The 25761-nt window shown below is 37.8% G+C and overlaps 1 protein-coding gene across 11 annotated transcripts in view; it reads left to right on the forward strand.

Moving 5' to 3' along the window:
* Positions 1–25761, forward strand: part of Dlg2 (discs large MAGUK scaffold protein 2) — a 1777227-nt gene that overhangs the window by 341125 nt on the left and 1410341 nt on the right. For 9 of the 11 annotated variants that reach the window (XM_085683002.2, XM_085683004.2, XM_085683006.2 and 6 more), the window contains exon 5: positions 21824–21898. In XM_085683002.2, coding sequence (XP_085539128.1) covers positions 21824–21898 — 75 coding nt within the window. Of the gene's footprint in view, positions 1–561; positions 983–21823; positions 21899–25761 lie in introns of those variants that run through there. The other 2 variants (XM_085683012.2, XM_085683015.2) reach the window with 1 other exon arrangement.

Raw genomic sequence — 25761 nt, forward strand, 5'->3', positions numbered from 1 at the left:
TGCTCCCATTGTAGAACTTTTGTAAACACACTGAAGCTTCCTCCCACCCAGGTTTTATAATATACTTTCTTCATCAAATACTCGGATCGTTCGCTCACTTGTGTATGCGGTAGACCACACATAGGGCTGCGCAAGTAAAAGGGGAAACGGAACATTTTCCCAAGTCTAGCAGCCAAATCTGCAGCCCCTTCATGTACCTGGCCAGCTTTTCTTATTCAGCTGTTAGTCATTTGCAAGCAACTGCCCTTGTAACCGCAAGTGAATTCAGCTGTGATGTATGCAGCACCGCGTGCACCGTGGCTTTTACTCACATCCTTCTAGTGATTGAGGCTCCCGGGAATCATGCTCATAATAAATAGCTTTTTATTACCCAAAGCCGCTGTTCTGGCAGCCGAACGACAGTCCCTTGATAGATGGGCCGGGTAGTTGTGTGTGTGTGTGTGTGTGTGTGTGTGTGTGTGTGTGTGTATGTTGTGCCTTACTCAGAGTAGTTAGCAGCAAAGAGAACGCAGCAAAAGGAGGGTACTTTGGCAAAGGAAAGCTTCTGAGTAGCGCGGAGCAGCAGATCAGGATTCAGAAACAAGAGCGAGAGCTGAAGTGTGATTCTCTGGCGCTTGGTCTAACACTCATCTCCAGGATAGAGCAGTGCCGGGCTCTCACGTCAGCCCTGCTGCCCTTCTCGGAATCCGCTAAGAGAGGATGCAGCCTCGGAGCCCAGCAAGCCACCAGGAAGTTTTGCCGGAGCTGATTTCCAGGGGCTTTTCCTTTGCCTAGGAGAATCCTGCTTGCATTGAACTGTGTGAAGGAGGGCTCGGGTATCCCATGAGGGGGCCTCTCTTGGAAAAGCCTTCTGTACAGAATCCAGGCTCTGCATCTCTCAGTGAGCTTTTCCTCACCTTTGCTGGTTTGCTGGTGTGATTTCCATGCAGTGAGTCCTGAGTAGGGATCCGGGATGGATTGCCTGTGCATTGTCACCACGAAGGTAGGCTAGGAAACCCAGCTGTTTGGTGCAGCATTTTTTTCCTATTATTATTCCGGTCCTGTAATTAAACAGCTCTGCTAGATGCTGCCAGTTCAGGAGATAAAATGATTAGTGTAATTTACTTTGCTGGGCATTTTGTTCCCTATGAGGGCTTGAGGGTCCGCTCTTTCTGTGATTTCAACTTCTTAAAGTGATACGGTGTGTTTGTGCAAATGATAGGAGACTGTGTCTGTGGGTTTTTCTCTTTCTTTTTAATGGCAGGTTTTGCATTTTCATCTATTTATAGCTGGTAATTGAAACATCTCTGCTAGTAGTGCTGTTCACACATGGTTTTCCCATACCATATCTGGGTAGTCTCTCTGAGTGGACTAATTAGCTTTTCATTTAAAAACCATGTCTCCTATGCTTGAAGAAGCCAATCAGCTTTACTGTGGCTTGGCATATTGTTTCTGATTGGAGAATTCTGATATTCTGCATTTTGGTGATTTTTTTTAAAGGAAAAAAATTCTCTAGGCCCTGAGGTAAACCAAACAAGAACAATATTTAATATTTGACTGAATCTGTTTTGACTGCAATCAAATGAAATATTTGTGTGTCAGAGAGAGAAAAGTGAGAAGAGAACACATGAAGACCTAATGTGGATTACTTAAGAAAAAAACCCAAAAACTTCTAAATTAATTTTATTCTGTCATCAATTCTCAACAGCATTTTGCAAGTATTTAAATTTCATAATCACTAGTTATTTGAAAAAAGTTACTTTTATTTATAAAACACTAATTAAAAGATACTCATTAGCTTGTGTTTGATTATGCATAAGGGCACACCACAAGTTAATATGAGTCATTTCTTTTAGTGTCTAGCATTGATTAGACACCATTAAATATGGAAAATTAATACTTTTCTATGTGAAGTTTAGTAAGTGTAATTTTCTCACTATCATCTTCTTGTACTATTAAGTAAAAAGTTACTTTTGAAGCCACTGATGAAATTTCACGTTATATGTTGCTAAGTAGTTCACTCTTAACAAACAGAATCCAGAAAACCTCAGTAGGCATCTCCCATAAGAGTCGTAGCTCATGGGAAATTAAGTTGATATCAGTAGATTTAACATCTGGAAAATTCTAGTTGGCGTAGATGACAGACTTCTAGATCGTGTGAAAATTTAGCTTAAATTGCCTAGTGTTTGCAGCAAAGTCAGGGACAAACAAGAACGCAAACAGAAGCCACGCAGAAATGAAGGAGAAAGCCAAAGTTATGCGACAGGAAGTGTATGCTTATGGAACCTAGGTAAGAGAACACAGACATACAGATACGTTTAACCGGAAGTGTGGAACTTGGAGGTACTTTTCATGAAAGAATGCTATTGAGTGTCACCTACACGGGTTTTCTAAGTATTTCTTATTAAGTCTTAATAATTTCAGATGCCATAAAGCACCAGGAGTACTCACGGGAAAAGTTAAAAAACAGGTATTAATGACAGTTCAAAAGTGGACCTCCTTTGCAGTGAAAAAGGTGGTTCAATACCCTTTCAGCTTAGATAACATAAATAAATTAGATATCTGAATTCAACTTAGATAACATAACCTAAAAATATGTTTCTCACTTTAATTTACCAAGGTATTAATAGCCATAGGGTCTGGGACAAAGACAAGATATTACTTTGTCTTAAATGATGTAATAGCCACAAATATCAGTATTACAATATTTTCATTCACCATGCAAATTATGTTGTTCAACAAGATAAATACTTGAAAATTTTCGTGAGTTATATTTGTTATGTATCAGGTAATTTTCATTCTGGAGTGCCATTTCCACCGTATTAAAGGACAAACATATTTAAACAAAGTTTCACTGTACTGTTGACTTGGTAAATTGGCATAAAATATTATGACTAAGAATTCTGGTGGAATTTAGACTGCAAATCTGATCTATCTAACCTACCACCATCTAAACTATAATCCTTCCCCAAATGGCCATGTACTAGGGATGTCCTTGCTCTGCTCCTCCTGGGACCCATCTGAAGGAAACTTGCCAACAAGTTAGAAGTTTTAATTATATCTCAGTTCAATCTTAACCTTTTCTCCTCCAGCCAAAAATTTACCTGCTGAGCCCCTTTCTTCTGCAGAAGTTTGGGTGAAGCTGGAACTATCATCTCTCCTGATCCTTCTAGAATCCATTTTATCCATGGACTACCCCAGAACCCTATGAGAGATAGATATTTTTCTTTCATTGACACCATGCTAGTGTCTTGGTTCATTCTTATTCTCCTGTCTTGACCTGGAAGATACTATGGGACCCTTAGATTTTGTAGAAGTAAATGCTTCTTCATATCTCTTTGCTACAATCTTAAAAATAAAACTTAGAGTAGGATGGATGTGAGGGAGAATTGTGGGAAGTCTCCTGATAAGATAACCCACCATGCATTGTGCTCCCTGTAACTAGTTGCTCACCATTTGAAGGGGTCCTCTCCGTTCAGACTGATTCCCAGACCCTCTCATACTTGGAGCTCAGTCTTCTAGACAAGAAGGTCTAGGAAGCACCTGAATACAGACTTTTGAGACCCAAGAAGTGCAAGACTTTTCCACAGTGAGACAGTTAGCTTCCATGAAAAGATTGAGTCATCATTCTTTTGATTGTCTCTGGCCAGTTGCAATTTCAATTATTCTCTTACAGATAACATTTTCAGGAAAGAAAATCTAAATAGCAGGGTATGAATAGCCGGGCTCTAGAGTAAGACTTGGAGCTGAATGTTTATTCTAGACCTAGTTTTAAAATTTGAGCAGATCAGTAAACCTCTCCTTTTCAGACTCCACTTATCAATCTTTGAAAAGGAGGTTAAGAGATGATGTCATGAAGTGTTTAAAGTATATCACATAAAAAAGATTTTGATACAAAATTATTTATTTAGTTACTTACAATGACGCTAACAAATCCTTCTGTTTCAAGATGGCCAGTGAAGAAGATGAGATTCTCTCAATGTGATTAAATACAATATAGTAAAAAAATAATACAATGTTTTTTATATGCTGGGATTTCCTAAAAATGTTTTAATAATTTGAATATGATACCACTAATATCTACAGCTAATATATCAGGAAAATTATGTTAGATTTATTAAGACAAAAAGATGCTATTTGATGATTGGCCAAGGGGACACTATCTCTCGGTAACAGACTATTCTGGACTAAAGTCAATGAAATCAAATCAGTCCATCCAAGTCTTGTTTTACCACGATTGAATTACCAAATACCATATGCAAGACCATGTAGGGTTTGAAATAACAGAAGAAAAGTGCAGCTGTGAAAAGCAAAAGTAAATCTGTTCCTTATGACTCTGTGAACCCAGAGAGATAGCGTGTGTAAGGAACGATAACGAGCATATTTTACTGTGCCTCTGAGGTGCTCCATTCTTTATTTCTAGTCTAGTATTATTATAAAATGTAGTGTCTCTGCACATGATGCTATTCAACCTCAAGAAGCATCTTAAAAGGCAATTGTGGGTGGCTTACGTCTTCCTTTCATCCCAGGTGTCCATTAACTATACTTATAGACACTAAAACAAGTTTAAAAATAACCTACAAATAAAACTGTAACATGCTATACTAAATTACTGCTGTAATTTATTAATAAAGGTGCGATGATGCCATTAACTTTTAATGCATTTAACATGCTAATGTGCATAATGAAACTCAAATAACAGAATGAAAAGTGGCACTGGGCAGCATAAAGGAAGGTTTTATTGATGTTGTTAAGACGACATCTGCTCTGTAAATATGTCCCTCTCTACCTCTGTCACCTTATAGCCTCTTCTAAGAGTTAAAGCCAATAATAAATTCACTTCAAAGAGCAAATGAATGTTGTTGTTGGACATTTAAACATAATTGATCAAGGCTAATCTGTTATTAGTCATTATGGTTCCACTCCGGAAAGGTAGTGCGCCATTCTTTTGGACATGAACTCACAGATTTTTTTTTTTTTGCAAGTGTGGTTAGTCAGGAAGCAAAAATAATTTTTTAAAAATTCTATCACAGCTCTATGTAGTGAAAATGAAACAAATCACCAAGGCAACAAATGGTTTTCTGAGTGGCCCTGTGTTCGTAGACAAAGCTGCTTCTTCATGCAGATGTACGGCTGCATCTGCTCTCATTACAGCACATCGACCCATTCGTTCTTCTCTCGAGTCTTCGTTGAATATCTACTACGTGCATAGGTATGGCAAGGTTTGGGGATGACATGGACAATCTGTTCTCACACCTTTTAATCTGATGGGGAAGCTGCTAATGTTAGAGAAAACAGTAATGCGCAGTAGGCAGGGGAGTGCAAGATGCCGTGGGAAAGGGCATGGTACACATGGACTTTCTACAGCATGGGCAGGGATAAGCATCAGGAAGGCTTTGAGGCAAGCGACTGCTGTACTGATACATAGGATGGAGGACAAAGTGGAGGTCAGTATGGCTGGTACGGAACACATAAGAAACACATATAGAAAATGCAAAGGCAGAGAGGGCCTCAGTCAGGAATACTAAAAGTTGGCATATGTATGTATGTATTATTATATATGTATTAAATATATGCACTAACTACATGTATATGTATTATTTTATATGTATTAAAGAAGAGAGTAGCCACCTGTCATTATTTCCAATGGTTCCAAATCTTGATTTTTTCCAAATTTCTCTCACGTTTTCTTCCACTGGCCTGAACTTTCAAGTTTTCTGCCACATCCGCCTTTCCCCATCCTTACGCCTCTGCAGATAAACGTAAGGATCATCACTTTCACTAATGGAGAGGCCTTCTCTGGACTGTGGTTCCCTCGTTCCTAGCACTAGAGCACCTACGTTTCAGGTTTGTTTTGAAGATGCTGAAAGTTAGGTAAGCTGAGGTTAAGCTCTGTAATAGCACAGGGTGCTTTGGGTTGCAGTGCTCATACTGTGAGTACAATATTTTTTCCCGCATAGTGTGCCCGTCAACACCTGAGCCCAGCGGTGCCACACGCTGAGGAAGTGCTGATGGTTTCAATCTATTGAAGTCAAACAGTCGTTCCAATTCTTAGCATTAAAATTTGAAATTTCTGCCCTGACAGTGCTGAAGCATGCATGGGCAGCCCGTATGTGGCTCATCAACTTAGACCATGACACCCAATATGGACGACTGACCTGGTCTCTTCCTCAAGAGGGCACCAGCTCTCATTGCATGTGGTTGTGAGCCACCGTGTGGTTGCTGGGAATTGAACTCAGGACCTTTGGAAGAGTAGCCAGCCAGTGCTCTTAACTGCTGAGCCATCTTTGACTTAGAATGTGATTTCCTCTTGTTTCTCTCACTCTGCCCTATATTTTATTTTCTAATGGCTGTCAAGGTGCATGGATAAGAAAGTATTTTAAATCTGTGCCGCCTTTCTTGACCTTCATTAAATTAATGGACACAAGCTTGGCTAGCACTCTGTGTTCCTGTTGTAGGAACATCTGCTTATTCTGTCCAGATAACTGTTAATCTGTCTAAATTTGATTTAATTCCCAGGCCTTATACCTTTCCTAAAAAGTATGTATTTTCAGTGTACACTCCTCCTCTGTTTCCACCAACCACAATTAATAATTATAAATTTATTTATATGACTCCCCTTTCTTTCTCTGTCTCTTGACACACCCTGTGTGAAGCAAAGGATGTTACTTTCTTTCTTTAACTTTCTATTAAAACTCTGTTACTGTTCTCACCCAACCAATAAAGATCTTTCACATATCCAAGGTGAGACAAATCCATGCAAGCAAGAAGTGTCATAGTAGAGGGTCAAACAGCTTTTAGACCAGCAAGCCCATTCCCTTTCCATTATCTCCAGGTTCACTCACTTCAATTTTATGTAATTAAAACATTCTTGATACCGTCTTTTCAATTTTATTCCTTTTCAACCTGGATACTTAATAATTTTTAAAAAAATGATCCAACTGATGCTTAATTTAAAAATAATTCCAATTATTAGTCTATTTGTAGATTGTATAGCAGTTGGTCATAGCCTGTTACTATAAATGTTTATAAGTAAAATAAATTTAATTCTACAAATGGTATCAATTCTATGTTGATAAAACTACAGCAAATTATTTTCCTGACAAACATGACCACCAGGTGCTGTTTTACATAGGCTGCTTTCATTCTGTGACTAAGTCACAGTTTTCACGAAAAGTTATGAGTTCTGAAGGACTGTCCTTTATATAAACTTCATGTCAGTTTGATTGCATGAGACAAGTGTCGATTTTCAAAGCAGCAAGTGTAAATAAAAGTTTTCAAATCCAATGGTATTTAAACATTTATTGAGACAAAAATTAAATGTCACATAACTAACTCCACAGAAGAATTCATTCACTTCCTTTCATTACTTATCCATTATTTCATCTGAGGTTTTGCAGGTAATATTTTCTTAAAGTAGATTACTGATGAGTGCAGCTGCCTGAGAGACCTGTCTCATTGCATTTATGTATGTTACACCACAGGCAATTCTGGAAATGTGCATCCCATCAAGATGCAGAAATCAAAAATATTGGGTTTTCTGCTTGTGTTAGTAACCTTAAATCAGTTCAGTTTATTCTCTCTGACTCTTCTTTTTTCATATTTTTATCAGTACTTACTCTTTTCGATTTCTGAAATTAGGAACGCTTTTGAAATTAAGAAAATAATATGGGGTTATAAATACTTAACTCTTAGGATTATTTTACAGAGACAAATTAGTTTATATATTTGAAATAATATATGGTTTATATGAGAAGGATGAGAGTAATTACTGAAATCAAGTGTAGATTTGGGTTCTTGTTTTTGCAGCTCCATTTTTCTTCGTTGTAGCTGTGGGTCTCTGCACCTGCTCCCATCCTGTACCAGAGGAAGCCTCACTGATAATGACTGGACAAAAACTAATCAATGAGTATAGCAGAATGTCATTAGGAATCAGTTCATTATTTTTCTTTATCATGTTTGGCTTTACCTTAGGTCTTTGGGCTATTTAGTTTCTGCTTCTCGGTGACACAAGCAGTGTCAGGCATGAGTTCCCTCTCCTGGAACCTTCAGTCGAATCAGACATTGGCTAGCTATTCCCGCAAATTCTGTGCCACCATTGACCTAGCATATTTTACAGTCACAACAGATTGTAGGGCAAAGGTTTTGTGGCTGTGTTAGTGTGCATGTTTCTTTTTTGGTAGCCTACAGAGTATTTTCTAATACCAATGAGACTAGAATGTAGGGGTAAGGGTGAAGGCTCCCTGTTGGCACCAGCTCAACTCCTCCATGTTGAATGGATTGTGTGGGTATTGTCCTTGAATTAGGGGCCCACTGTCAGTTTGTTCAACACCCTTAGCCATCAGGGAAATGTTAATCAAAACTACTTCGTGGTTCCATCTTACACCTGTAAGTATGGCTAAGATGAATAATGCACGTGGCAACTCATGACGGAGAGGATGTGGAGCAAGGGGAACACTTCTCCACTGCTGCTGTGGGTGCAAACTTGTACAGCTCTATGGAATCAATATGACAGTTCCTCAGAAAATTGGGAATCGATATATTTCACAACCCAGCTATACCACCCTTGATCATATACTCAAAGGATGCTCCATCCTACCATAAGGGCATTTGCTCAACCTTGTCATTATAGCTTTAGTCATAATAGCTAGAAACTGGAAACAGCCTACATGTTCCTCAACAGAAGAATGGATAAACCAAAAATGATACATTTATACAATGGGGTATTACTCATCTGTTTAAAAAATGGCATCATGAAATTCACAGGCAAATGGATAGAATTAAAAAGAATCATCCTTAGTGAGGTAACCCAGGTCTAGAAAGAAAACTATGGCATGTGTTCACTTAGAAGTGTATATTATCCATTAAGTAAATGATAACCAAGCTACAATCTGTAGACCCAGAGAGGTTAGGTAAAGAGCAGGGATCTGGCGACTATGCACGGATCTTCCTGGGAAGGGGAAGTAGAATAGATTTTAAGGGTGGACTGGGATCAAGTGGGGATGGGAGTTGGGGATATCAGGTGGTAAGGGGGTTGGAATCGAGGAAGATAATGTGGGGATAGTTGCTGGAACTGGGGAGCCTTTGTGGTCGTGTGGAAACCTAGTGCCGTGGACCCTTCCTGGAATCTATGAAGTTGATCCTAAAGAGGACTTCTACTTATGGGAGATATGAAGTCTCAGCTGGTCATCTCTTGTAGCCCAGTGAGGTTTCCAGCCACAAGTCTGGGCTTCATTCAATTGGATTGTTTGCCAAGGATGCCCCATGGAATTTTTTAAAAACTGCCATTAGGATTAATGTAGGGTGGAGAAAATGAGAGCTGTGTCTATATGTGTTAGAACTAATCTTATGCTAATTTTAATGACACAAGCAAATTGGCCTGACTTGCCTGTGGTCCCTCAGAGAATTGAGTGTGGAGCAGTTGGACAGTAATTGTCACGCAGGACTGAGTTTATCTTAAAGAGCAGGGCAGCATGGTGTTTGACAAAGTTAGAATTTTTGTGGCATATTAGCTCTTCTTTTTTATCATTTCTCTCATTTGCAAATATTACTGAATTAACCTGTCTCAGTTTTCTTATTTATTAAATGAAGCAGTGTTTCATGGGGTTAGATTCACTCTTTTCTTCAAAAGATAGTTACCAAGTATACACTATGTACCAGCTAGATTATACCAAGCATGCATTGCATGCCAGCTAGATAGTTACCAAGCATGAACTGTGTGCCAGCTGTTAGTCAAAGCAGAGAGGAATAGAGCAGTGGATAAAACAGGTGAAGCCCCTGCTCTCTTGGGACTTAGTGGAGTAAAGATAAAGACGTTCAATGAGCACAGAAAGAACAAAGAGAATTTTAACTCTAAGAACTTCTGTGATGTATTAGGCAGTAAAGTGAAATCTCGAAGGATGAACGAGTAGAGAGAGATAGAGAACTATCTTAGACAGGCTAGACAAAGAAGTCCACTCTGAGTAAGTTCTGTAAACTTACAGGGAGCAGATTTTTGTGGATATTGGTGAAGACCATTCCAGAAAAAGGTGAATAGCTAGTATAAACGCACATGCATGGATTAGTGTAGCTGCTACACACCGCAAAATCAGTATCTATGTAGGTATAGGTGTTTCCATTCCTACCCCTCTTCCTCCTCTTCCTCGGCTATTTCTTTCTCCTTCGATTCCCCTCTCACTCTTCCTCCTCATCCATCTTTTGTCTGGGCATCTGACATTTAAGGATCAGAATTCACGGAGGAGAGCAATTCAATTAGCTGGTTACTGTTCTGTCACATCTCTTCTGCCAAGTTGGAATGGGAAATTCCTCTGCTAATAGCGAATAGAATTTCCCAGCATTATAGGCTTGCAGTGAGAGAAGGATGCCCAATGTTTTGCCTTTCTCTGCTATTGGGGGTTCAAAGTTAGTAACAAACTGGAAGCCCAGGAGTATAACCCTCGCCACAATTTTTATTCTGATGCTCATACTTGCGCATTTCCAATCACTCAAATCCCAGCAGTGCAGTTCTTGAGATAACTTTTTATCGGTCAACAGGTTTTGGGGGAAATGGGAATGACACTAAATTAGAAAACAGAAGTCAGAATTTGGATTTCTATACACCCAGCAAGTAGGCTGAAACAAGAACTTGCAGGAAAATGTTTGCTGTCTGCAGTTTTTAAAGAATAATTCTTTCTTTGGCTTCATTTCTGCTCCGTGGATAGAATGCCACTCTCCCAGGGGTCATTATTAACAAAACAGGAGTTCTTCCCCATTCTTTCCTCTTTAAATCTCAGATATCCCCATTCCATTTACTGTTTTCTTTATCTGACCTTCATTTACTTTCTTACTGAGTTCTGTTTTCATGTTCTCCCATGAGTTTCTGCAATACAATCTGTTTATTATTGTGCCCTTTCAGTCTTCCCATCTTTGCATATTATCAACAGTTTGTAAGGAACCTTCCATGGTCGTACAAATATGTGAATTTTAAATTCACAAGTGTGATGAAAAGTTTCAAGGTTTCCTTGTCCCCTATGTTTTGTTTTTCAATATGATGTGTTCACCACCTAAACAAAATGTTGTGTTCCTCAGAAATCACTGGACTTTTAGAATCTGAAGACCATCACTGTTGGGCTCTTAACCAGCTACTGTCATGGATAGTTGGTTCTCCTAGAATTCTTGAGAATTTCAACCTTTGTTTTCTTTATACCTGCTTCACTGCATACATAAAATGCCTTCTTGACGCCCAAGCCTGATAATTGCCTAATATAACCTTCTTAACATTTAAGACTCACTGCACATACAGATTTGTAAACAATCCCCTTGGCACCGTGCTCTATGACTGAGTCAGCCATGCTTCATATACTTAGCACTTTGCATGTTGTGTGCATTTGCTGTTTGTTTTATATCTCATCCTACACTTTGGTTTTATATGTGTTTATCTCATTCTAGAGTGTGAGTTCTGTGAAGACATAGATAGTTTCTTGGTCACATTATGAGCCATCTACTTTGCTTGCTGCTGATACCAAAGATGAACAAAGGTTCACTCTTTTACAGGCTTTAATATTTATTTCAGTAGATCCATGGATTTGCTTACTCAACACTTTTAGTTCCACAAATATGAATGTTTGTCTCTGTGCATATAGATACACATTTGAATTCTTGAGTGTTTAATTACACTTATACATTCAGACAAGTGTGTGTGTATCTATATATCTCTATATAGATATGGTGTAATATATATTTTATCATCAGTGGATGAAGAAGAATTGTTTTCACATTGATGGATAGATAACTCAGCTGAGATAGACAACAGGTGAAGTTCTCTGTAACTAAGGGGAAGGCCTGAAATGATGTGTAAACTAGCAATGCAATTAGAAATGGACTTAAGAGGTAAAAGTTCCCACATACATCACAAAAATTGACATTTGGATCGCATCTTTACTAAGTCATCTTATCGCAATCATAATTCAAGCTTCTTTTATTCAGGCTTAAAGATAGCCAGATGTCAGCTGCATGTTTTGTATTTCAACAAAAACTAAACCAGCCAAATCAGGCTTTGGGAAAAGATCACCAACTCACATCCATCTAAGTACACCATGATTTAATATGATGTGATACATGGTCTTGATTTAATATGATGTGATACTTGGTCTTGTTCCATGGGAAAATAATTTGCCTTGGTAACCTATATAAAATTTACTTACCATAAATACACTGTGGGGCTATAATATTTTAATTACACAGTGTATTCTCACTATAGGAACATTAAAAATGGTCAAAAAGCTTTTCAATGGGAACTTTACGATGGCTTCATTCTCCCTGGGTACCTGTGTTCATTCTCCCATACCAGAGAACTGGTCAAAATGCAGTATTTAACAGAGTTACTTTTAAGTCAGGTTTCTTGGTTCCTGGATGTGAGCTTGTCTAGGAAGCTACCTCAGATCTTCTGCCTTTACTGTTTCTTGGTTTTCATTTCCGAGGAAGAAAATGTATCAGTTCCACTGAATGATTTTACTCTGTGTAACCTTTACAAGAAACTTAAACCTACCCTGATTGTCAGTTGAGGCTCATGCAACTCCCCAGAGGAGACACAGGCACTATACACAAGGGGTCCCCCATAGTGGTTACGTTATTCTGTGGTTAATCTTTAGGTCATTTCAAATGTTCCACTGATGATATGATGAGGCCCATGAGAAAAGTGATTCAGAATAATGAAAGAGTTTTATAAGAAGAGAAATAATCAGTGGAGAATCTCTTTGAAGGTCACTTAATTAAAGTGATAAAAGAATATTCCTTCAAAAGTCATATTTCAAGATATAAATCACACTACTGATCTACACCGGCAGTCATTTTGGTTGTATGAAAACACAAAAAAATAAGATTTTTAGCTTATCTCACCCATATTTCATGTTATTATAAAGAAAATTAGGACTGTTTAAAAATACTTTTTAATTTTTGATATTATAAAATAGTTGCAACATCTCTCCCTTCTCGTTTCTTCCTTCAAAACTTTCTTTATGCCCATATCTACTCTTCTTCAAATTAATGACATCTTCTTTTATTAATTGTTATTGCATGCATGTATGGGTGCGTATATTCCTAAATGTAACCTGCCCTTGATTAAAAAAAATCTTGAAAATTATTTCTTAAATAAACTATGAATAAAAATGTTCAATTTTACCCAAATAAATTCTCCATCCTTGTTTTTGTTATGAATCTTTTCAGGTTTCAAGCCATGGTATTTTTTGCTATTTTTCTTCCATAACCTAGAATTGTCCTGAATTAATACACGTGCAATTTACTTCAGCATTGTGAAGTGCTATTTAAGTCGAGGATGGTTCTAATTGCTGGTTCTTCTTGGCTGATGACTTAGTATTGTCTCTGGCACCTGATCCACAAAAAATTGCTTGTTCTTTACTGATTAAAAAGTTTCCCCAAATAAATATTTATAGGTGTCAGAACACTGCAGATATTCAAGTATATCAACTGACTCCACGTTTTTGTTGACTTTCACATTATTTTAAGTATCTGAGCTTCTGGAAAGAGAAAATTCTGTACATTTAAGTTGATGGCCGGCCTTTCATGTCTGGTTTTCAGACAGTACCATCCAACATATATGCCTGCTATAAAATCCAAGATGAGAGGAACAAACGGATATGAATTACATTTTAATAGTTTGTAATTATGTTTTATCAAAAGCTCCATTTAAATATTTTTTTTATTCTTTTTGAATATGGTAACTGTCCCCTTTCAAATGTAGTTACTATAACTTTCAGGAAGTAGAAGTTTTAGTTTCGGAAAGAATTAAGTCTGCTAAATTTCTTCAGCCTTCTTCTCTGCATCTATAATAACAGTGAGAACAAAATAATTTTTTCTCATCTAGTTTCTGAAAGACATCTTTTTTCCTTCTAAGTATTGACCTTATTTGGGAATCCTGAAGTTTCACATATTTTAACTATTTATTTATGAATGCTAAAAGGTTTTGTTATTTGCAAATTTTGAATATATTTGGAGAGAGGAATGTAGTTGAGTATTTCTAGAAGTTAAAGCCAATTCTGTTTCCACAGGACTTTGTAGTTTATCATATAATAGATAGGATCTTCCAGTTAAGAATGTTCAGACTGTGGCATAGATCATGTCCAAGTTTCTTCATTGTGAGGAGGAATTATCAATTTTAACCAATTTTTGGTTCATCTTCATGGTAGGATGCACTGCCAGAATATTAGTTACATTTAATGCACTTTATGAAACTATGTTTTAAAATCTTGGACTCCAAAGCTTAGGTTATTATATATAAATGTACATTGCACGTAATGTATAATGTGGAATATTTAGAACTCAAAAGATTATTGACACATGTATACAGATTGTTCAAAACACATTGCATTTCCTAGAAATATTGGCAGACTAGTGATCTCAAATTCAGTATCCCAACTGTAAAGTCAATTTAGATCCCCAAACTTAGTCATCTTAGAACTGCCCCAGTTCTCTCTCTCTCTCTCTCTCTCTCTCTCTCTCTCTCTCTCTCTCTCTCTCTCCATCTTTTTATTAACAAAAAGCTCCAAATGACACTAAAAGCTAAAGTTCTTGGTATCTGCTGAGCAGTTTCTCACACTTATTCTCATTTAATTTTCATAGTAATCCTGCGAGGTAAATATTATTATTTTATACTTGGAGGTGAGGATATCAGCTCAGAGGAGCTAAGTGGCGCCGGAGAGCGTGATGTAAGTCACACATCTTACTGTTTTACAACATACATGGCCTCTTTACAGCAATTCTTTAAACTGGGGGTAGGTTTGGCTATCTTACAAAGAGAAATTCAAACTCACAGAGGCTAAACCCCCAAAGAGTCTAGAGGAATAACTAATAATAACTAATACTCTGACATTCTAGCCCAGATGCAATGGGTTTCTCTCAACACTAAGCTGTTCCCTTGACAAGCTCTCAGGATAGGTATGATGATAAAGTGAGTTAACAATATCCTTACAACACTTGACTGTTAACTCGTGCCTGTGAATGTTAATTCAGCCTACAGGGGAGTAATGACTTCTAATTCCAACTACCCTATCCTTCCCCTGTTGGAACCATGCAATATCAAGTCATAGCTACGGCTTCTGTTTATTATTTTAAAACAGTCTGTTCTGAGAATTTACAGTCTACTTGCTTTCGTAAATTTTGATAGCTAAGTCATTAAAAATTTAAAAATTGAGATTATAATATAATCACAACATTTCTCCCTCCCCGTTCTCCATTCCAGCTCTCCCATATATCCCTTCACATTTCCCTGTAAATTCATGGCCTCATTTTCCATTAATTATTATTGCATGCATATATGTACATATGTATATACTCCTAAGTATGTAAATACAGCCGGATCCATTCACATAAAGTTACTTGTATGTATGTTTTCAGGACGGATCACTTGACTCTGGAAAACCAGTTGGGAAACCTAGGAAAGAGCACCTCTTCCACTATCAGCTTTTCTCAGTTGCCTATAGTTCAGCATCCCAAGGTTATATAAGGTTGAGGCCTCATGGACTTTTCTCTTTCCACTTTGGCATGGCCCTTGGTGTCATCCTTCTTCAGCTCTTGTTTGGACAATCATGCTGGAGAGACTTCATGGATGTACTTCTGACATTACTAAAGACATGATCCCACAGCATATTACCAGATCCTTTGTCTCTTACAATCTCTCTGCCGCCTCTTCTGTAATGTTCCCTTAGACTTACATGTGGGACTCTTGATGATGTGTCTTTTGAGAATGAGCTACACAATTCTGAATTTTATTTAGTAATGGTTTTCTGTAGAATGCTCTCTCCAAGAACTAAAGAATGCCTTATACTACCTCCCATATCATACCTGAGAAGCCATTGTTTGTTTGAATTGTTGGCCAGGGAGACACCCAAAATGTACAGCCTGTTGTTATTACTCTTGGTGGATTCTTAGAGGTAGAAGGTGAGTCTCTATTGCACCTCAGAAACAGCCCAGAGACCTCTTAACTGCAACTGACATGAATGTCTCTGCCCTGAGTACTAACTTTCATGGTACCAGAAGGTATCATGAAAGCTTCCAAAGGAGGTAGGCAATCAATAGCCCTAACCATCTATCTATTATTATGAACTACACCAACAACCAACATGACAGTAACCCTAGTGGTGCAGCAGTGGGACACCTCTCTTGGCAGTAACCTAAAGCTCTCCAATTAAGACCCTTTAAGTTAAGACCCATTCAATAAGAGGAATGTTATACCAGGTACAGGAAATGTAATAATTATTCCATGCTAGTGAAGTCATGGTTCTTGCAGGAGAATCTACAACTACTAATTTACATAACCAGCACTAGGCTTAAAACAAACTATAAATGTTTGCCCTTAAACTCAAAGGTATATGTAGTCTTCTTCACCCCTCATTAAGAAAAGTTCTCATAAAACATGGTTTTAATGGATCATGTTAAGTCATTATATGTATCAGTTAATCACAACTGGACTTCTGCTAACCTGGTCAATTGTTTTCCTAAAGTGACAAGGTTGGTATGAGGAGACTCGGTACCACCATCATTGCCCACAATGGTTCTCGTTCTCAGCATCCTACAGGGAAGGATCAAAAACAGGACTTCTGTCTCAGCAATTGTTTCCTCAGAAACAAATTAAGCCAACCTCTGCAAAATATCTTTCAAAATGCAATAAATGAAAACAAAACAAAACAAAAACCATGTAAAACCAGGAAAGAATAATGAGAACCATGTGTAATTATGGTCCAAATTCAAAGGAAAAATATTAACCAAACTTATTCTTTGCATCTCTAACTAAGACAGCCGGCTAGACTAGACAGGCTAGACAACAAACTCAGTACAGTAGTTAGAACCATTGTTTTCATGCGCCACATTGTTTTTTTTTAATGGCAAAGTGTCAGTGGTCCCAACTTGTTCTGTAACTGAAACTTGAGCAGGTATGTGACTTTATAGCTTAAATAGAATACAAAGTTCACAATCTTATAAAATTACAAATCTACTCAATTCAGTTATTAAAATTGTCCCATCCTATTGGATATGGTGGTACACCCCTTTATTCCCAGACTTCAGGAGATAGAGGCAGGTGGATCTCTGAGTTCAATGCCAGCCTGGTATACAGAGTGAGTTCCAGGACAGCCAGGGCTACACAGAGAATCAAAGTCAAAAAAAAAAATGTCAATCCCAAACATTGTCAAAATTCCAAATACTTCCAGATGAAAGATTCCCACTATGGAATCTTCAAATCAGATATTGGTGTTGAGAAAAGGATTTTTAAATTCTGTTTTCTCCCCCTCTGCTCTTTACCACTTGGCTGTTATCTTACAAAAGCATCTAACTTGAGATGGCTTCTCTTCTAGGCACTTGTGCTGCCCTTCAGAAGTTTTCTCCTCTGAGTTTCTTTGATAGATCTACAATGTGATTGATGCTTTTCTTTTAACTGGACATTTTGCATCACTCTGTCTTAGATAAAGGATTATTTTAGCAGGCACGTTGCTTCCATAATGGATTGGATAGTCAGCCTTAATGAACAGTGAATTTGTGGGGTGTCTTTCAACTCAGTACCAACCTGCTTTGTTACCTTATTGGTTAAACTTCTAAGGTGGAAGCCAGATCCCATATATTGACCTAAATCTAAAATGATTATACTTAAGTATAGGCTTGTAGGATGGATTTATGATATATTCTATCGTGTGTATATATTTTAACTTATATTGTTCTTTTGATCCTGGTAACATATGATTTCCTATCTGTAATATCTTTCTTGTAAGTTACATACAGCTATGGAAAATAAAGATAATTTTAGATTAAATATTTTCAAAATTCTTTATATACATGTTTTTAACATAAAAATATATTTATGAGTTTTATACCCATTCTATCTTGCATGTTAACATGTAGCTATATTGATATTTAAATCTATAAAAACAATGATTTCAGGCATTCTGAAGACAGTATGTAACTGAGAGGTCTTTGAACAGTGACAATATTCACAAGTAAAACTATATTGATTTCTCAATCTATCTCATCCTCAGAAATAATGGTGATCTTTTTTAAATTAGGAACTTAAATTTGGTGAGTGCTATTGAATTTACAATGTGTAAACTGTTTTTTACAATGTATATCTGTATTTTTTAAGAAAAAAATCAATCATCTTTTGATCCATCAGAGAGAACGATGGACTAGAACATCATAGGAAGGAATATGATAGATGTTAAAATCAAAAAAGTCAAATCAAAGAAAACGAGAGACTTGGAGATCTCAACCTACATCAACCTGTTCTAATGTAAAAGACCAAAACTTATTGATAGTTTTCTTTCCTCTGGGCGTATTGTTCAAGGTCAATATTGCTGATTCCTGAATCTCAATCCAGTGCTTTAAGCACTGTAGGTGGTGAATGGAAGGGAAGGGACCAGTTAATTCATTTACTGTGGTATTTGTTATTAACATCGACCTCAAACCGTTCTCTGCAGAGCTAGTCGGGCTCTTGACAGGCAAGCAGCATTTTCTATTTTGGGCTTACCAGTTAAGTTAGTGGAATAGTGTTCTTTATCCTCCTACTCATGTTGACTCTAAGGGTCAGAGGTCTGGAAAGTAGGAAATACTCCATGGCTTGGCAATCCATAGTCTGCATGTTAAGTACAGAAAGAGACTCTGATGGAGAATGAAGACTTCCAGAAAATGAGAACATACTTAAAATTCCTTTCCTTTTTGTCATCTTCTAGGGATAGTTGCCCTAGCCTGTGTCATATCTGTTTCCTTTGCAGGCCCAGCTAAGTGACAGATATAACCTGGGACTGAGTTGTCAATAACCACGCAAAAGTAAAAGTATAAGACTCTTTAGACCATCCTCTCTGCAGTACTTCTTTTCTCCTCTTCTCCCCCCCTCTTTTTTTTCTTAAATTACTCGACCTAAAGGGGAAAATGGCCTATTGGTGTTCGACGGTGCTTGCAGATAATCTTTCCCTCATCCTGAATTATCATTCAGGAGCTCTCAGCTGAGAGTACACCTTTTGATAGAAGAAAAACATAATGTTGTTAGAGGAAAGGGATTTGGAAAAGATCCATTAGCCAATGCGCACTCCCTTCTCCCTTGTATCTATTATGATTCCTTCATCTTATAGATGAGAAGAGTTAGGTCAAAAGTGTTAAAATGACTTTTCTCATATTCTACAGATTACAGGTTAGTGGGAGCATTAGACTGTTACTGAAACAAAAGGCCCAACTTTTCTTCCTATCTTACTTTGTCCTGGCCACATAGTTATGAACTAAAAATGTTTCATGGTGATATAACATCTTTAGTAAGCCTTTTGTCTAGGCTAATATACTTGGTTAGAACACTAGGGGAGAGAGTTGAATGTCAGATAACAGAGTAAGGGAGACATGCCAGCTTTCTTCGTTGTGTGCTGTAGTTAAATACATTTTATTTTTGCATCTATTACAATTTTGAGCAATTATATGGTTCACACAACTCACAGCTTACTGGATTTTCCTTTTAGCCATACACTTCATAAAGATGGACAAAATACACATAAAAACCAAGCCATTGCACCCTTCTCCCCAATGTCTAGGGATTGTCTCAGAGCGGAGTGTTCAGAGTTGGCGGAGGACTAGAAGGTGACAGGATCTTTTGGACACAACAGGGAAATTGTACATATGAACTCAGATAAATCTACCGGCACACACAAGAACTCTGCAAGTTTTAGTCAGACAAAATTCTCATTTGGAGCTGGGTGATCCGGGGACAAAGTCTCATCCCTCACCCTACCCAGGAGCTACTGGAAGAAGAGAGAATTGCCAAAAAAGGTGATAGGTTGTCCACACTCCAGTGGGTGGTCACCTAAGCTAAGAGTATTTGGCAATAATTGGACTTGATGGCTTTAAAAAGTAAACTACAACCACCACCAAAACAACCCCCGCCACCACCAATAAGATCTCAAGAGAGCGTGAAGTTGGCTATATAGTGAAGTAGAAGTGGATCTGTAAGGACTTGGGCCAAAGGGTGGTGAACCGATCAAAATGCATCACATTTTTTTTTATTAACTATCAAAGAATCAATAAAACCTCTTTTTAAAGACCAAGCTCAGATTATCAGGCTGGTATGGCAATTGTTTTAACTGCTGAACTATTGTGCTAGCCCAATAAGTAGCATTTTAATAATGTTCTTATTTCAAAAGCCTTAAACCTATATGTATATATGCTTATTTATCTTGCATAAATCAAAATAAGAAAAAATTGTTGATTTTTTTTAGCATCTATCATTGTATGTTGTGGTGATCTGAAGAGAATCAGTATTCATCATTGATAATGCTCCCACTAATTAGTCATGATGATAACCTGTTTTGCACACTTGACTACCAAGAACATCTCATGACAGCAGGCACATGGCCAAGCTTAGCATGAAATTGTGGTCATCTGATAATTGAAAAATGTGCCTTTTGGCCCTGCTAGTTCTTCATGTCATGTTTTGATTTAAGTAAAAAAACCGAACACAGCTGAACATAGAGATTGATGGTATAAATTTATTTTTGCAGTGACTTTATCAAAAAATCACTCATACAGAATTTCAGAGCTTATTGCTGCCCTGAAAGTAAATCACCTCAATAAAGAGTGCTTGAAACTGTTTTTTAAAAACAAATCAGTAAAACATACATGCCCAAATATTTTCATTATAAGAGCAGAGAAATTAGTAATGATATATATTCATTCATTTATCTCAGAAATGTTAGAGTGGTTGATAAGATAGAATCAGATTGTAAGATAATATTCCTTTAGCCTAATGGAGCAGATAGAAAATAGAAACAACAGACAGGACAGCAGTCGGTCAGATTCTTAGTGTTGTCCAAGATGTTGGTGAGGCTTGGAGAGATTGCTTAGCTTCTTGTAGCCTCTGGAGTCTCCCCTGTATAATCACATCATAATCTGTATTGATATTCATTTCATTCATTGTGGTGACTAATAATTATCTTATGGCTCCATAGCAAGCCTTGGACACTAAGCTGGCTGATAAGTCATCTCTGTGGTTTTTATGACAGTTGGTACCGTCACAGAATGCCTATATCCACATCATTGAACATACAATGAGAGAAATGCAAAAGGTTTTGTTAGGCCCTCACTCCCCTGAGAACCCTAACAACAGGGATGAAACAGCATAGACAGTTAAAGGGGCTCCTTACTCCTCCCCACAAGGCCAAGTAGAACTTCAGTTTACAGAATGAAAAGCAAAGATTTTCATTAGAGAGAAATCACTTCAACGGGAAGAAGAGTCTTGGAAAAGGTTTAGGATGTCAGACTGCTGATTCTTGGAGCAAATTGTTTCCTTCCCTTTCACTTCTGTCTCTGATGGGGCAAGTAAGGCCTTTATCATCTAGACTTTTCACTCTAAACTCAGGGAGTTCAGAATTTAGGGAGAAACACCCTGGAGAAGATCCCACCACGAGCATCAGGTCAGGAATCACCATAGATAAGCCTTTCTCTGCGTCCACTCCAAAGACATAGAGTACAGAGCTTATCGATGTGGACCTGAAGAGTGTAGAGTACTTCTGTATCTGGAATAGGAGAGTGTTCCTATGGTTCCTGTAGGGGCCTAGAACGGCAGCTGCTAAGTAAGCATGGTGCCAAATTCCTAGTGTCCAGAGTAATAAGACAAAGCACAGCCTAATTCCTCATGCCTTGCTAAGAGTACAAATGTAAATGCCGTTTCCTGTAAGACTGCACCAAAAATCATACCCAGAAGCTTCTCTAGTCCTTCTGACTGTGGTGAACTGTGGTAATCAGCTTAATGATGATAAATATGCCAACTAATGTGTGTTGGTATAGGCAATGTATACAAAATAACATGGTTTTTATTTATTTCCAGCAAAACCAAGGCAAATGCCCAGCCCAGAACTGTTCAGTAGAAGCTCCCACGTGGATGCCTGTCCACCATTGTACAGTAAGTTACTTCAAGACTTGTTAGACTTAAGGAGAAATATTGCTTTATTCTGGAATAACCTTCCTGAAGTGCAGTAGAATATGGTCTAAAAGCCTAGAGTAAAGCAAACATTTTGATAGGAAAAAATGTTTTCTCAGAAAGAAGTCTATTATAAAAAGTTACTATGATTAGGGAATCTGTTTGTTTTTGAGTCAGGTATGTCTTGCAAAGTACTTCTCTAAATGAGATATTGATGAGTTAGATTTGCGTGGTCATTAAAATGAATATATTTGCACGTGTGCGTTTCTCAATAGCTGCATATTCAGCAGTATTTGATTTGGAGAGGCCTTCGAGAAGATGCTTTTACTTGATCATTGTTTTGTTGACGGCTTAATTGTGATGAGTAAATGGACTTGCAATTCCCAAGTCTTCCTGGCATAATAATAGACTCCGCATTTGTGTGGACGCTCCTATCTAAGAATTATTCTGGTGCCTTTGAAAGTAAACAGGTACTGTGTTATTATCCTTGGGTTGCAGTGTGAAGACTTAACCACACAGGGAGTAAGAATAGCAAATCAATCGCAGAGCTGGCGAGAGATGCCAGATACCCTACCTCTCTTTTTCCTGTGTTTGTTCTATTACGCTGTGCAGTGAAATAAATGAAAGAAAGGGACTGATTTGTATGATATTCCCTTGCATGTGCATTGCCTGATAGAGATGGCAGCGACCTCTCTGGGGATTATCCTTGCGATAACTGACAGTTGTCTGGAATGAAATAATGTGTATGATGGGGACAAGAAGCCAGAAAGCTACTTGGGACACTTCTTTCACTTGACCCTCCCTGCAGGTGGTCTGGAAGTAATACGTGGAGCCTCTTAAATACCTGCTTCTGTTGTCGAGATCGAAGCAGCTCCAAGGGGCCTCTGGGCTGCCACGGTGTGGCTTACGCTTTGTTGTCAAGGCAGTATATCCAGGAGAGCCTACTTTTTGTTCAGACCATGTAAAGGACAGAGCTTCTTTCCTTGGCTTTGATTGGACAAGGAAGGAAGGGAAGATGGGAATCACCTTTAGTCAAGGAGATGACAAAGCTAAATTTTGGAGGGGTTCCTGCTGTGCAGAAACAGTCTAGTCTTGCCAAAGACTTAAAGAATAAAAATGTCACATTTGTGTGAGCAGATGGCCAGAGGGGAGCTTGTGCACGGGGACTCTGCTGCTGCCAGCCGGAAGATGAGTTTTAATAGTTTTAGTTCTTCATCGGTCACTCATCTTATTGTGTCCCTGGTGAAATTATCTTGCATTTACTGATTCATGTGTCTGCTTATTCAAAGAGGTATATGCTCTTCTGGGTCCTGATGTACAAATTCCTCTGTATATCCATTTTTTTTTTTTACATTGGGAGGGTCCCCAATGACTGACGCTCAGATCTGAATCTTTAGTATGTTGGTTTCTTTAGTAAGCACTATCTTTGAAGTGGGCTTTGGTAAGTTTTCTTTGTCACCAAAGGATTTCTTTACATGGACTGAGGCTGATATCTGACCATTTTGTTGGTTTTCTTCAATGGTTGAGCTTCCATTGTGGGATCAAAATAACTTAGAGATGATTTCTCTACTGGGATATTGGCGTGTTAGAATTTTGACTGTTCTTAAACTCAGCAGTATTTGATTTTAGATGAGTTCTTTTGTACTTTTCATCTCACAGAGTTTGGGGGAATTTATCTTTGAACTAGACAAAATTTAGTAATTCCATACACTTATGCAAATTGCTGGTGATATAGTCATGAATTCGTTTCCTTTTCCTTATAATCATGAATAGGGTAGTGTTTCTTCTTTAATAGACAGACCTGTGTGCAACACCAATAATTTTTTGACCTGAAGTCCAAAGTAAAGGAACCCTGGCAATGCATTGTTAGAATATGATCTTTGGAGTCATTGTAAAGAAATTTCTCTTCTTTATTAGTACTCTTAGGAGCCAAAGGGTTCCAGACAAGGTTTTCTTATTGCAGGAACTTAAGAAATAAGTAGATGACTGCATTTTAAGACTCTTCTTAAAAAAAAGACTCAGTTGGGTTGACTCTAAAATCTACTTCTAACCTGTAGTCAGCTGCAAGCCTCAGAAACTCAGTGTCCTCTGTTTAGGGATTGGGAGCTGCTGGGCCCACAAATTTCCTCCCTAATCAATGAAAGGTGCTCTCATCCCCTAGTAGGGAAGATACCTTCAGGAAGACCAATGCAATAGGTAACGATTTGTTTCTCTGCAGGTAACTCCTCCAATCACAGAGGTAGCCACTATGCTTAGACTCTTTAGGCTTGCTTTACCTACTCACCGTTTTCCCTGGCAGATACTCATACCAGCAGAGATAGATGCATTTTTCTTCTGAGAATCTGCAAATCAGTCCTAAGGAGATACAAGACAGGTGGGCATTGCTATCGATTCACACAAAGGACAAGACTTCAGAAAGGGCTTGGGAACTTTAGCTGCTGAGAAGCATAGAACTGATCATTCTAAGGTTTTACTTACTGAGAAATCTGACTTTGTGAAAAGATTCTTATGGTTAATAAATAGTCATTAAGTTATCTTTCCTCAGGGTCTGTGGAGGGAGAGGGAGGGGACTGGGAGGATGGGAGGGAGTGGGAATTTGGATTAGTATTTTTTTAAGTAATAAAAAAGGAATAAAAATAAAAAAATAGGAAAAAATAAAAATAAATAAAAAAAGTTATTATCTTCCCTCTCAAATTATTGGTTTTATTTATTTACTAGGAGTTATTAATTTACTTGCTGTCAAAAGAGAAAGAGATCACGAGCAACATTTACCGAGTCTCCAACACCGTTCACTAAAGCTAATACAATGAATGGTCTCAGACAGAAATTCCTAGAACACTGGAACTTAAAAATTAAGAGTAGTCTATTAACTCCACCAATCTGATTCTTTGAAAAAGTGGAATGTATAAGAGAGTCACCAAAGATGAACTTCATAATGACGTATTTCATGAGAGAGAATGAGTAGTCATTCTGTGTCATTAGTTCACACGGTGACATAACAAAATCTACCAGTAGGTAAAACTGTTTTGGCATTTTGTTATCTCTCAGGAAATAGTGAAATTCATAACTTCATATTTTTACAAAAATGTCTCAACTGTCTCAGATCCTCTGAGATTGAGCCAGGTTATAAATAAATGAATGTATTCTTACATAATGAATAGTCTCTGTTATCTTCACGGGGTTTTGAGCCAGTGATTCTCTTCTCCATCTCTGCCCCACAGCCCAAGGGTTGTGTTTTGAAATTCTACTCAACAGTGATTGTAATTGGGATTTATTACTTTGCGTGGAATTGTCTTTTTCTTCACATGTGCAGTTGCATCTGATTCCTTTTATTGATTTTGTACTCCACGCCTATGTGATAGAGATCTGAAATGGTTCTCTTTCAGTCCAGACTAATTTTTAGATTGGGGTTGAAGATTAAGATTTTTTTATCCCTAGTCATTATACAGATACACAGGTATAATTACATTTCTGGAATAATTATAAATTTGTTCTCTAGTGAGGAGAATGGTGATTTCACTCTAATTCTTTGACTACAGTGGGCACTAGAACTATACCCTTTCTTATCCCACACTTCAAAGTTAACTAGACTGAAAGCCCTATTAGTTTGTGTTGCCATGGGTAAGATATCAGGAGTTCTGATTCTCTGCTACTTTTAGTTTTCTGGTTTTTATTAAAATTTTTAATTTATTTTACATACCAATCTCAGTTTCCCATCCCTCCTCTCCTCTTATTCCTTCCCCCTTTCTCCTTTCATTTCCCCTATTCACTCCTCAGAAAGGGTATGTCCACCATGGGAGTCAAAAAAGCATGGCATATCAAGTTGAGGCAAGAGCACACTCCTC

Source organism: Myodes glareolus, chromosome 24 (genome assembly GCF_982192425.1).
Source record: "Myodes glareolus chromosome 24, mMyoGla1.1, whole genome shotgun sequence".
Classification (NCBI taxonomy): Eukaryota; Metazoa; Chordata; class Mammalia; order Rodentia; family Cricetidae; genus Myodes; species Myodes glareolus.